The sequence below is a fragment of the Camelina sativa genome, chromosome 13 (assembly GCF_000633955.1).
Source record: "Camelina sativa cultivar DH55 chromosome 13, Cs, whole genome shotgun sequence".
Classification (NCBI taxonomy): domain Eukaryota; kingdom Viridiplantae; phylum Streptophyta; class Magnoliopsida; order Brassicales; family Brassicaceae; genus Camelina; species Camelina sativa.
The window spans coordinates 22,538,714-22,551,583 of NC_025697.1; the positions used below are offsets into that span (position 1 = coordinate 22,538,714).

At 37.6% G+C, this 12,870-nt stretch overlaps 4 protein-coding genes across 7 annotated transcripts in view; 1 reads left to right on the top strand and 3 right to left on the bottom strand.

Annotated features, from left to right (window-relative positions):
- LOC104737555 (putative GTP diphosphokinase RSH1, chloroplastic) overlaps nt 1–6,436 on the bottom strand; it is an 8,208-nt gene extending 1,772 nt beyond the window's left edge. The window contains exons 1-22 of one of the 4 annotated variants that reach the window (XM_010457756.2): nt 6,170–6,436; nt 5,618–5,808; nt 5,240–5,419; nt 5,089–5,154; nt 4,850–4,942; nt 4,632–4,763; nt 4,443–4,544; nt 4,289–4,366; nt 4,115–4,186; nt 3,857–3,964; nt 3,578–3,675; nt 3,434–3,494; nt 3,254–3,316; nt 1,999–2,055; nt 1,815–1,916; nt 1,526–1,684; nt 1,289–1,420; nt 1,120–1,206; nt 956–1,027; nt 722–808; nt 165–636; nt 16–77 (exon numbers count right to left, since the gene is read on the bottom strand). In XM_010457756.2, coding sequence (XP_010456058.1) covers nt 16–77; nt 165–636; nt 722–808; nt 956–1,027; nt 1,120–1,206; nt 1,289–1,420; nt 1,526–1,684; nt 1,815–1,916; nt 1,999–2,055; nt 3,254–3,316; nt 3,434–3,494; nt 3,578–3,675; nt 3,857–3,964; nt 4,115–4,186; nt 4,289–4,366; nt 4,443–4,544; nt 4,632–4,763; nt 4,850–4,942; nt 5,089–5,154; nt 5,240–5,419; nt 5,618–5,808; nt 6,170–6,194 — 2,499 coding nt within the window. In that variant the 5' untranslated portion in view covers nt 6,195–6,436. Of the gene's footprint in view, nt 1–15; nt 78–164; nt 637–721; nt 809–955; nt 1,028–1,119; nt 1,207–1,288; nt 1,421–1,525; nt 1,685–1,814; nt 1,917–1,998; nt 2,056–3,253; nt 3,320–3,433; nt 3,495–3,577; nt 3,676–3,856; nt 3,965–4,114; nt 4,187–4,288; nt 4,367–4,442; nt 4,545–4,631; nt 4,764–4,849; nt 4,943–5,088; nt 5,155–5,239; nt 5,420–5,617; nt 5,809–6,169 lie in introns of all 4 variants that reach the window. The other 3 variants (XM_010457754.2, XM_010457755.2, XM_010457753.2) reach the window with 3 other exon arrangements.
- LOC104737557 (putative pectinesterase/pectinesterase inhibitor 26) lies at nt 7,264–8,128 on the bottom strand. Its single transcript, XM_010457757.1, has one exon. It carries the CDS (start codon nt 8,060–8,062, stop codon nt 7,508–7,510), a length of 555 nt encoding a protein of 184 aa, XP_010456059.1. The 5' UTR covers nt 8,063–8,128; the 3' UTR covers nt 7,264–7,507.
- LOC104737558 (60S ribosomal protein L19-3) lies at nt 8,554–9,939 on the top strand (the record flags this gene model as incomplete). The annotated part of the gene is given in 4 exon segments (XM_010457758.2): nt 8,554–8,705; nt 9,082–9,204; nt 9,288–9,651; nt 9,750–9,939. Coding segments are annotated over 4 exon segments (627 nt in total). The 3' UTR covers nt 9,778–9,939.
- Nucleotides 10,148–12,870, bottom strand: part of LOC104737559 (programmed cell death protein 2) — a gene marked incomplete in the record, with an annotated part of 3,559 nt that continues 836 nt past the window's right edge. Inside the window, 9 exon segments of the mRNA XM_019234760.1 lie at nt 10,148–10,451; nt 10,671–10,785; nt 10,879–10,949; nt 11,028–11,182; nt 11,263–11,287; nt 12,210–12,299; nt 12,388–12,476; nt 12,566–12,663; nt 12,764–12,870. Of these exon segments, the coding sequence (XP_019090305.1) occupies nt 10,293–10,451; nt 10,671–10,785; nt 10,879–10,949; nt 11,028–11,182; nt 11,263–11,287; nt 12,210–12,299; nt 12,388–12,476; nt 12,566–12,663; nt 12,764–12,870 (909 nt within the window).

Consider the following 12,870-nt stretch of genomic DNA (forward strand, 5'->3'; position numbering starts at 1 on the left):
TATTAAGGCACGCACCACACAAGAACATACTACGATGCCTTCAGCTGCAAGGACTGTTGTAACCTCTGCGATTATGCCTGCCAAATTGTAACAAACAGTTCTGATTTTCCTTTCGAGTTGTTGGGATCATCAATCACGACAACAAGAAATCAATGATTACATACCTTTGCGATCCATGGACACTACACATAACCATTCGATGGAGTGACCTTCGAGATGATGCCATGAGGCAATTTTACTGTCTCGCCAACTGTCTAAGCCAGGCAACACTTCTTTATAAGCAGGGATGTTAGCAGGAAAAATCTTGGCAATTCCATCTCCTGGTAGGAGGAACTCTGGCTCATCCAAACTCGACTTTTTTATTGCTTTGTTGTGTTTTCCATTCACCTTTGGGACCCAAACGCTTCCATTTTGAGACGTGGGTGTTGTATCTCTACCTTTTTCTTGTGACGTATCTCTGCTTTTGTCTTGTGACTGGAATTGCTTAACATTGACGAGGATTTTCTCCCACCATTGTAGGCTCTTTCTTGAATCTTCTGTGAGATCTTCCACATCGCTATCAGAGTCTGCCACAAAGTCATTGACTTGATCTTGCGTAATTTCGGCTGCACATTGTGCAGCTTGCTCCCTTAGGAACTGAAACAAGATGAAAGACATGAAGAATTAGTAATACTGTAATAGTAAGCCAATAAGCATAAAGTGGCGAATTCCAATAACATACCCTCATAATCTTGTGTCTAGCACTTCTTGTTTTGGCATGTTGCAACCACTGTTTATGTCTCTGGAATGCAGATTTACTTGAGAGGGCCTGTGATGTGGCAATAATAATAAACATGAGAGCTAGTGAAAGTGAAACCTAGGTACTAGAGCTGATGAAGCCAAACACAATTTCCCTACGCAGGACCAAAAGAAAAGGAGAAATGAAAAGCAAATGCATAAGAGAAAAGGTACAAACGTTGTAGGTGACAATCTCCACGACCGCAGCATTCTCAAGAACGTGCGTTGGAGAAACAAGATTACCATTGACCTGCAATGTCAAGCCATTAAGTATCCTTAAAGTCTAGTCCAGTTGTTATTTTAAAGATGCCATGGAATGAACAACAGGAATGAAAAAAATACCTTTGCTGCTACCATCTTGTTTCCAATTTCCGTGTGAATCAGATAAGCGTAGTCAACAACGGTGGCCCCTTTCGGGAGGTTCTTTATCTGCAAATAGAATACCAAAGCAATTAAGTAAACGCGAGGAGAATTTGATGATGTTTATGAGGCATCGAGGATTAGTTCTTACCTCTCCTCTAGGTGTGAATACAAACACACGACTACCTAAAAGATCTCTCGTAATGGTATCCACAAATTCTCTAGAGCTCATGTTACCCACAAACTCCTCTTGCCATTCCCTTATTGCATTGAGCCACCCAACCTGGAATAATAAACTGTCATAACTAACATCATACTGGGAAGGCAAAAAAGAAAATATCACTGCCTACATCTAGCAGTATTACTTCTGAGTATGGTCAGTAAATACCCTGAGTGCAAAATCTGCATTGTTGAGGCAACCCGTCTTCCCCCTTGAATTTCTACCTAAAGGAATCGCATTTCCAACTAATCCAGCAGAAAGAGCCTTGCCATTATAGTAAACAGCAATGCCCCTTTCAGCAATCAAGTCCATCTCCTCAGTTCTGATCTGCAGAGAAAAATGTAGACTTACCCAATTAAATCGGCCTGAATTTCCCCATGCTTAACTCTTTGAAAGAAAAAAACAACTTAATGGGAATTTTCTAAAAAATGTGATGAAATAGTAATATCTCAAATACCTGAACCTCCAGTCGAAACATACTCTCGTACAAGAACGGAATCACAGTAGTATGGAGGCTCTGGTAGCCATTAGGCTTTGGGGTTGCAATGTAATCTTTTACCTGTAATAAAAAGGTCAGACATGCTCAGCAGACATAATGTAGTGAAAATTTATCCTGAAAATACAGAAGATCAGATACTTACAGTTCGGGGAATAGGTTTCCAGATCTCATGGACTAGCCCAAGAACGTGATAGCATATCTGCATTGACGACAGAGTAAGAAAGCTAAGTGAAACACCAGAACAAATCGGAACAAAAGATACCCACTTCCTTTTCATTGGGGTTTCACCTGTTGTGGACTGCACAAAGGCCCGACCCCCACAGAAGGTTTTGGCTTTACAACAATCCGTAACTGCTAAAATAATCAAGATACAAGAAGTAACGTGTTAACAATCATATTAAGCTCACAGATGGAAGTTCTGAATTTAAAACCTTTGGTACAACTTGGAGACGGGAGTACAACACAAACCTGAGCAATCTGGTTATAATCATTAATTGATCCTTTCGATTTAAGCGCAGCTTTATATATGCTGCAGGTAGATATACGAGACTTCAGATGCTATAGAAAAGGATAGGTTACATAGTAAAATGAAGTAGTCGTTTATGAATTTACCTGTAAGTTTCCTTGCAAACAGATCGAACATCAGTATTCACAGTCACAAGGTCCAGAAACTGATCATCTTCAATCTTTTTCACCAAAATTCTGTTTGCCTAAGATACATAGTAGGACTCTGTGAATGCAGATGAACTAAATAAACTCCCAGATAAATTTACAGTTCAGAAGGTCAGAGAGCGTGCATGTTGATAATAAACATCCTTCTCTAAGCTCCTTTTCTTTTTAAACCAATATTTTGGCAGTATAAGCTAAAACGCGATAATGAGTTGATATTACCTCAGTGAGTTCTTTTTCATGCTCTTTATAGAGGTTAGCGATCCTGCTTGTGACTCTATCATAATCCTCAGCACTAACGTACATGAAAGATAGATTTTCCAATTCAGACTGCAAAATAACCACCACAGAACTCAGAATGCCATAGGACACAATAACTGAGACAATTATGTTTCGTATACAGACAAACAATTTAACCTTTATGGCATAATATTGTAATACGAATTATAGCAAGCGAAAACAATACGTAAATTTTTGTACCTTTATGGAATACATTCCAAGCAATTTCGCTAGAGGTGCAAAGACCTGCAAAGTCTCCCCTGCAATGCTGGACTGGACGAAACTCACAAATTCATTAGTTATCCTAAATGAAACATAGAGCTGACTAGCTGAGAGCTGGCTCGGTAACAAATCTAAATTACTTGAAGGAATCACCNTAAGAAAGCTAAGTGAAACACCAGAACAAATCGGAACAAAAGATACCCACTTCCTTTTCATTGGGGTTTCACCTGTTGTGGACTGCACAAAGGCCCGACCCCCACAGAAGGTTTTGGCTTTACAACAATCCGTAACTGCTAAAATAATCAAGATACAAGAAGTAACGTGTTAACAATCATATTAAGCTCACAGATGGAAGTTCTGAATTTAAAACCTTTGGTACAACTTGGAGACGGGAGTACAACACAAACCTGAGCAATCTGGTTATAATCATTAATTGATCCTTTCGATTTAAGCGCAGCTTTATATATGCTGCAGGTAGATATACGAGACTTCAGATGCTATAGAAAAGGATAGGTTACATAGTAAAATGAAGTAGTCGTTTATGAATTTACCTGTAAGTTTCCTTGCAAACAGATCGAACATCAGTATTCACAGTCACAAGGTCCAGAAACTGATCATCTTCAATCTTTTTCACCAAAATTCTGTTTGCCTAAGATACATAGTAGGACTCTGTGAATGCAGATGAACTAAATAAACTCCCAGATAAATTTACAGTTCAGAAGGTCAGAGAGCGTGCATGTTGATAATAAACATCCTTCTCTAAGCTCCTTTTCTTTTTAAACCAATATTTTGGCAGTATAAGCTAAAACGCGATAATGAGTTGATATTACCTCAGTGAGTTCTTTTTCATGCTCTTTATAGAGGTTAGCGATCCTGCTTGTGACTCTATCATAATCCTCAGCACTAACGTACATGAAAGATAGATTTTCCAATTCAGACTGCAAAATAACCACCACAGAACTCAGAATGCCATAGGACACAATAACTGAGACAATTATGTTTCGTATACAGACAAACAATTTAACCTTTATGGCATAATATTGTAATACGAATTATAGCAAGCGAAAACAATACGTAAATTTTTGTACCTTTATGGAATACATTCCAAGCAATTTCGCTAGAGGTGCAAAGACCTGCAAAGTCTCCCCTGCAATGCTGGACTGGACGAAACTCACAAATTCATTAGTTATCCTAAATGAAACATAGAGCTGACTAGCTGAGAGCTGGCTCGGTAACAAATCTAAATTACTTGAAGGAATCACCTGCTTATGCGGAGGCATGTGGCAGAGAGTTCGCATATTATGCAACCGGTCAGCTAGCTTGACGATAATGACGCGGACCTGGAATGAAGCAGTTAGGTTTGCTGATGAATAATATAACAACACCAACTGATACAGAATTTTAAGAGACTAAAACCTCGTCCGTCATTGCCAAAAACATCTGCCGCAAATCATCAGCTTTTACATCTTGTATTGATTCACTATCTGTTTTACACTTTAACTTTCCCAGTTTTGACACCTTAAAAGGGAAAAAGCTTCTATTAATAATGAACTTCATGGCAAAGGAAGCGTGGAATAATATTTCAGCAAACACACATAGGCAGACCTTGGTCTCCCCTTCTACAATGTGACGCACAGTTGCACCAAACTCTTCTTCTATCTTCTCAAAAGTAATGAAATTTGTATCTTCAACTGTGTCATGGAGTAATCCAGCAACAATAGACTCCCAATCCAGTTCCTAAACAAGTACAAAAGTAACTTATTAAGCTTTCCATCTAATCTTGATGTGAATCCATATTCACAACGACGTATCATGGAACTCACAAGTTCCCCAAGGATACAAGCAACTGCGACCGGATGTATAATGAATGGTTCCCCACTACGTCTCTTTTGACCATGATGTGCCTCAAACGCTAACTGCACAAACCTTTCTTACTGAATTAAGAAATGAAAACCAGAAAACTGAAATAAAATTCAGTAATAAGATGTCGAAGGGGAAATCGTATAGGAATGTAGTTGACAGAAGCCTTTGAAATATAAAAGCAACTTATATATCATCATACCTTAAGGCCCTTTCGAACAAATTCTAGTTCTTTACAGGGTAAGTAAGATATTGATGGGAAAAGGTCCTGCAGATATAACCATCAATTAAAAAGATTGAGAGTATCATTCGAATAAAGTGAAAATGATAAAGAAGAGGGCAGTATATCTTACCTCCCACAATGTTTCGACGGTAACATCATCGGATGCACCAGAAGATTCAGCTGATACGCAATACAGTTCCCATCTTTTATGACTTCCACAAGATAATCTGGACTTCAAGAGATTTCTCACATTTACAAAGTAAGGAGCCTCAGAAAAGCCTACTTCAGATTCATACCTCTGCCAGGCGCACTGCATTATCCAAAGGAGTTACCATAAGGAACCTCAAAAACAGATAGCAAATACTCCCAACATGGCAACATAAACAAGGTGATCATGCAAAAAATCAGTAGAAGACACAGTTCTGGAGCTTGATATATACATTCAAAGATACTCTTTAACACCCTGCTACATAATAAACAGAAAGCAATAGAAAAGTACAATACTTACAGATTTCATTCTGGTCGTTCTTCCATTTATGCCGCATGAATACAAAGAAGAAACAGGTGGATGAGCAGTGCTAGCTAGAAAACCAGTTAACGCTCTTGGAGCTTTCCAAGCACAGGAGAGAGCATTGCAGTCGCTTCTTGCATTCCCGTCTCCTTTGGTTAGATTACATATGTTCACACATTCCACAGACACTGCATTGCACACACACATAATCAAATCAGTAAACCCAAAACAGAACCAGCTAAAAAAGGATAAAAGTAGTAGATTCATGAAGTCAAAGCCAACTAATTGTTAACAAAAACCAACTAGGTGCCAGTCATGGAAAACGGCACATGAACTTACTCAAAAGAAGCCACTAGTCTATAAACCTAATCACCTCAAAATTCAAACTTTCTCCCTCCGAGCACATATACAAAACAAGAAGCTTTTGCAAATTCAATTGGATAGCTAATAAAATCACAGTCCTAAGGGGGAAATTAGCTCTCTTGAATCCAATTCGGATAATAGAGGAAACAAAAAAAAAAAAAAAGAGAGAGAGAGAAGAAAACGTACCGGACATGGAAGAAGCAGAAGTCATTGCTAATGAGGCAAAGCAATCCAACTAAATCGATCCACCATTTGATTGATTTCGAACAAAGAATTTTCAAAATCTACAGACTCCGAAATCGCAGAGAAGGGAGATTGGTATAATAAACTCTTTTTTTTTTTGGAAGAAGAGGCGTGTTCAAAAAGATAGTATAGGGGAAGAAATTTGAAAAGATAGAGGAGAGAGAGAGAGACGCACACAGTGATGTGAAGAGGAAGAGAAAGAGGAAGAGGAGGAAGAAGAGAACGAGAGAGAGAGAGATATAGGCCACACAATTGCCGTCCGATATACAAAAAGCCAGAAAAACAAAACACAAAAATAAGATATTATTTTTTCCCTTTGTGGTGGTCAAAGATTATTGTATATTTATTCTCCCTTTGTGTTAAAATACTTTTTTTTTTTTTTAAGTCATACTATATAGATTAGGATTATGAATTATATTAAATGACCTCCTTAGTTAACATGTTTTATTTAGTTCATTGAGATATACTTGTAAATTTTAAGTTATAAGAATTAACACTTTTAACGAACATAAAATTTACTACATTTTAACTTTTTGAATGTAAAATATAAATGAATGGAAAATACTTGATGATTAATTCTAATTCTAATTATTTTGTAAGCATAGTTATGTGGTTGTCAAAATTAAATCATCATAAAATTTAGTAATACAATTATTGGTTATTATTTTATTCATCAATTATTATATTAATAAAAATATTTACTTTCTTGACTTTACTGATATTTTTAGATAATTTTGGAGTTTCGTCAAGATAAAAACGATAAACTCATATCGTCACAATTGATAGTTACTAGACAAAAATTAATCAAATTTAGTATTGAAAACAACATGGAATTTCATTTTTTTCATCGTTTACTAAATTATATATGATTAGTTAGTTGTCTATTTGTTTTTTCATATCTTTAATGTTTTGATGAGGTATCAACTCTTATATCCTATTTCAAGTAATGAATGATATCATATTTTTCTGTAATTGTATTTTATTAGGAGCCAAGGAGGGAAAATAAAATACACAATTTGATTTTGTGTCCAAAAAAAAAAATTACACAATTTGATTACATTTACGGGTCACTACTAGGGGAATGTACCAAGAAAATTTCCCATATTTATTGTATGAACTATATGTATATATATTCAACAATATGTTCATCCAAAATTTCGAAAAACAAGTTTTTCAAATATCGTTAAAATTTACACTCAGTACAAATCAGCGAGCCATTTTTTTTAAAAAAAGTATAACAAGTGAACACATATAAATAATTAATCAGCAACAAATTTAAATTTAGGGAGTTAAAATAGTGTTAATGAGAAGAGCGTCCTTGCAAAGCTTCAACAAGTTTGAGTTCCTACGAGCAAGCTCAACATCATTACCGGCACGATCGTCCAAAGCATTTTCACAAGCCTCACCGTCGCTAATAGCCGTGTTGAGCCAAATATCCACGTCGATGAACGAGTTTTGCATCAAAGCGGCGAGAGAATCGTCGAGCTGGGCGACTGCGTCTAAGTAATTCTTAGAGCAATCGTCGAGGGTGTCTTCGAGTGCCGGCTCGAGGTTCTTTTGCTTCAGTTTGGCTTTGATGTAGAAAGATGTGTCCGAAGCATTTGAGGACGCGATGCTTAAAGCGATCACACCTAGTTTTGGTGCGGTTGCGGTTGCTGCCTCAGGACGTGAGGTTAGGCTTGCAACGCAAAAAGCTTTGTCTTCGGATTTCTCGCAGAGTTTCTCCACTAGGGCTTTGCCTTTCTCGGTGAATGTTGGTGGTGGAGCTTTACCGGCTATGGCCACCGTGACGTAGACGGAGAGGAAAAGGAGAAAGATCCTTCCAACCATTTTCATCGTTTTTTTTTTTTTCCCTTCTTTCTCAACTTCTCTTCTTCTCGTGGTTCTTAACTATTAAGAAGAATAATCAATATAGAAAATTGTTATTTAAAGAGCTTAAAACATTTATTTTTGGGTTCTTCTATGTTTTCCTAACATCTTTTACACCGGTTGTTCTATTTTTAAGTTTTCATCTTCCCTCTCAATCTATATTTAGGCTATTGGTGGTTTTTTTTTTTTTTTTTTTTTCCNTTTTTGCCTCTTGTTTCTTGTTTTGGGTTGGGAGAGTTTTGTGTTACGAGAGAGAAGGTCAACTCCTATTTGTACAAAGTCAATGATTGGCCTACATGGTACATCAACAAATTAACTATTCGTTTGGGTGTTAAATTCAAAACCATTGGGCTTAGCAGAAAGCCCAGTTAGAAAATGATAGGTTTTTTTTTTTTCCGGCTGAGAGTAACCCTAGAAAATGTTATATATAATGATATCGTCTTCTGCGATCAGCTCTTCTCCGCCAAAATCACAATCTCCACAAGGGAGGAAGCTGAAATGGTTTCGTTGAAGCTTCAGAAGCGGCTCTCAGCATCAGTGCTCAAGTGCGGGAAGAAGAAAGTATGGCTCGATCCGAACGAAGGGAGTGATATCTCCATGGCCAATTCGCGTATGTTGTTCTTCGTACTTGCAAATGTTGATTAGATTTAACTTTCTCAGTCTCGTTCTGGTTTATCTCTGCGGTTGAAGCTTGGTAGATAATACAGAAGATTATGGATTTCTGTAGCTTAATTTTGTAGGAGACGTTGAATGATTTGAACTTAGTCTGATGAATTTGAGCTAGGAAATGATGTTTATTAGATAGCTTTGGAATCACTATAATGATCTATGGTTTCTGTTAGTTACTGAATCAACATGCCATATAACACTGTTGGTTTATGATTGTTGTTTTGTTTTATTCGATATGAAATGGTGACGCATCTGTATGCATTTGGCATTTGGGTTTTAATTCTGACTAAGGTTTTGGATTGTTGGTTTAAATTTAGGCCAAAACATCAGGAAGCTTGTGAAGGATGGATTCATCATCAGGAAGCCAACAAAGATCCACTCACGTTCAAGAGCACGTGAGTTGATTATAGCCAAGAGAAAGGGACGTCACTCTGGTTATGGTATGTAACATTTGACCCACACTCACTCTTTTTGAAAACTATATACAGATGTTTTATGCGGCTATTGTGTATAAATGGTTAAGGTAAGAGGAAGGGTACCAGGGAGGCAAGGTTGCCAACTAAGGTATTGTGGATGAGGAGGATGAGAGTTCTGAGGCGTCTTCTAAAGAAGTATAGGGAGACCAAGAAGATTGACAGACACATGTACCATGACATGTACATGAAAGTCAAGGGAAACGTCTACAAGAACAAGCGTGTCTTGATGGAAAGTATTCACAAATCCAAGGCTGAGAAGGCTAGAGAGAAGACTTTGTCTGACCAGTTTGAGGCTAAGAGGGCTAAGAACAAGGCTAGCCGAGAAAGGAAACATGCTCGACGAAAGGAGCGTCTTGCCAAGGGTCCTGGAGGAGATATACCTGCCGTTGCACCACCTGCTCAAACCGCTGAGTAAGTTTTGATCTTAATCACATGTGAACCAGATTTGTAATTTGTAATTTGTAATTTGTAATTCTAAACTCTTTTTCATTGGGTCGTTTGTTGTGCAGGGTACCAGCAAAGAAGTCTAAGAAGTGAGAAGTTTGCTCAGTAGTGAATTCTCTTTAGCAGTGATTTTGAATGGTTTTTGTGTTCCAGCTTTGTAAAAACTCTCTGTTTGTGACAAATATGATAACTTTTGTCAGTAGTTCGTACTGTTTCAGGAGACTTAATTCCATCTTCCAGCCCTTTTTCTCTCTTTATCATCTTAGTAATACCCTTATCCACATGTTTTAGCACATAATCATAGTTGAGCTGGGATCATAGGTGAACTACAAGAGATATTAGACAGCTTTGTCCTTATAATCTATATGATCAAATTATTCAATAAATTGTTTGTGCTTATAGCGAGATGTAAGTAAGTGTAAATCCAAGTTTACTAAAGACGAAGCAATTTTTAAAATCTCCCTTTTTCTACAAAATCTATATAGAGATCGTTAAACAGGCAAAACCCATGAAAAGTTTACAAAAACTAGGTTCGGTTCGATCGGATTCTTTAGGAACAAAACTTTCGAGGCAACAGCCAGCAGGGAACAGAAACAGAGGACAAGATTCTAAGCTGTCTGACTATATAGTTGAACCCAGACGAACTCTTCCTTGTAACTTAAGCTCGAGTCACATGAGTTCGCACACGTGTACACCACAATTGTTGCCCAATCGAGAGATTCCCTATCGTTCTTACCGCCGAAGAAGAACAGTAGCTGCGGCATTACCTAATAAAACCGCCATTAAAATGATAAGAACAGAGCCAAGCTTCCAATATGCAATAACAGAGAAATAAAATTGTGTTTTTATTGGTTAAAAGTTGATTTGATTCAGCTGAAATTGTCGGTCAATTCTTAAGATAAACAAAAGAAGTGACTAAGACAAGGCCAATACAAGTTTCATGAGAGAAGAGTTCATTAAATCTAGGTGAAAAGCGAAAGCATTACCTGAAATTCAAAACAAAGAGAACCACCACAAGATTTGCAATTGGGTATCTCAGATTTAGAGGCTCGTCCGCTTGCCATTGGCCAAAGAGGTTTAGCACCAGAGCTTCGGGAATATCTGTATCAATATGTATTTCACAAATTGATGTTATAAGAGAATCAAGAAAAGATGTATACAAAAATTCACAACTTCTGTGTGTATGAATCACACCTTAGAACTTGTTCAGGGGCTTTGGCTACACGTTGCTGGAAATCAACCCAAATCTTTTTATCAGCATCTCCCTGTACAAGCATGAAAATTGAGAAATCATTCAAGGCATTTTGAAGTTTGCAAAAATGGCCATGACAAGTGACTTTTACCTCATAATCGTTCATTAGCGATTGCATTTGGTCGTTAACATCTCTCTTTGAGACCAAAGATTTAGCTATTTCATCATCTCCGGACATCTCTGTATCATACTCACTTTCATCCTCATGAATCACTACAAATTCTTTCCATAGACTCTTACTCGCAACTGCACAAATCAAAATATTAATATCACCTAGGTTTACACACAGTTCCAAGGATAAGAAAAGTTTGTGAATTTTGCTAAACCTTTCTGCTTTTGAGTTAGGGCGACCCCATTATTGACAGGGTCTGAGTCAGATGTCTCAATAACCGCTCGAAGCTGTNACCGCCGAAGAAGAACAGTAGCTGCGGCATTACCTAATAAAACCGCCATTAAAATGATAAGAACAGAGCCAAGCTTCCAATATGCAATAACAGAGAAATAAAATTGTGTTTTTATTGGTTAAAAGTTGATTTGATTCAGCTGAAATTGTCGGTCAATTCTTAAGATAAACAAAAGAAGTGACTAAGACAAGGCCAATACAAGTTTCATGAGAGAAGAGTTCATTAAATCTAGGTGAAAAGCGAAAGCATTACCTGAAATTCAAAACAAAGAGAACCACCACAAGATTTGCAATTGGGTATCTCAGATTTAGAGGCTCGTCCGCTTGCCATTGGCCAAAGAGGTTTAGCACCAGAGCTTCGGGAATATCTGTATCAATATGTATTTCACAAATTGATGTTATAAGAGAATCAAGAAAAGATGTATACAAAAATTCACAACTTCTGTGTGTATGAATCACACCTTAGAACTTGTTCAGGGGCTTTGGCTACACGTTGCTGGAAATCAACCCAAATCTTTTTATCAGCATCTCCCTGTACAAGCATGAAAATTGAGAAATCATTCAAGGCATTTTGAAGTTTGCAAAAATGGCCATGACAAGTGACTTTTACCTCATAATCGTTCATTAGCGATTGCATTTGGTCGTTAACATCTCTCTTTGAGACCAAAGATTTAGCTATTTCATCATCTCCGGACATCTCTGTATCATACTCACTTTCATCCTCATGAATCACTACAAATTCTTTCCATAGACTCTTACTCGCAACTGCACAAATCAAAATATTAATATCACCTAGGTTTACACACAGTTCCAAGGATAAGAAAAGTTTGTGAATTTTGCTAAACCTTTCTGCTTTTGAGTTAGGGCGACCCCATTATTGACAGGGTCTGAGTCAGATGTCTCAATAACCGCTCGAAGCTGTTGGCATTCGGTTTTATGACCCATGCGCCAATGCAGGGCCTGGAAATCGGACAGATTGTAAAGATTTGTTTAAAAGAGCAGATGATCAAGCGGAACAACAGAAACTTCGATGAACATATGCAAACACCTGGTGTGTTGGTGAACAATATCGAGCACTTTTGCAGCCACTACATAGTTTATCTCCTTTCCACGTTCCACACCACGTGCAAAGTGGAGCTGAAAGTAAAGCAGACAATATCAAGAACTGACGATTAAAAGAGAATTCTCTCGGAATTGAGTCAAACCCATCAATCAGTTCACAATACCTCCATTTCCCAATGGCTTGTCTGTTCCATCGTGCTTTGGAGCCTCACTCGAGTAAAAAGGATTAACACGAGGCAATTGGCATCGGAAAACCTTCATACTTCAGGAACCAAAATATAAAAAAAAACAGTACTTTAGTGTAAAAGAGGAGACAAAACAATACAAAGATGCAATATGTATAGCAATAGGTATCTTTCTACCTCCGCATAGCCTTCTCGGGGGCACGTTTCCATTGTTCATGTTGATCACGAAGTAGACAAGACATAGATGGACACATGAAGAGAAACAACGACCGATGAAAAGTTGA

What these genes read in the sequence shown, in the direction of transcription:
- LOC104737557 (XM_010457757.1), bottom strand. Translation starts at nt 8,062, where the DNA reads ATGAAAATGGTTGGAAGGATCTTTCTCCTTTTCCTCTCCGTCTACGTC.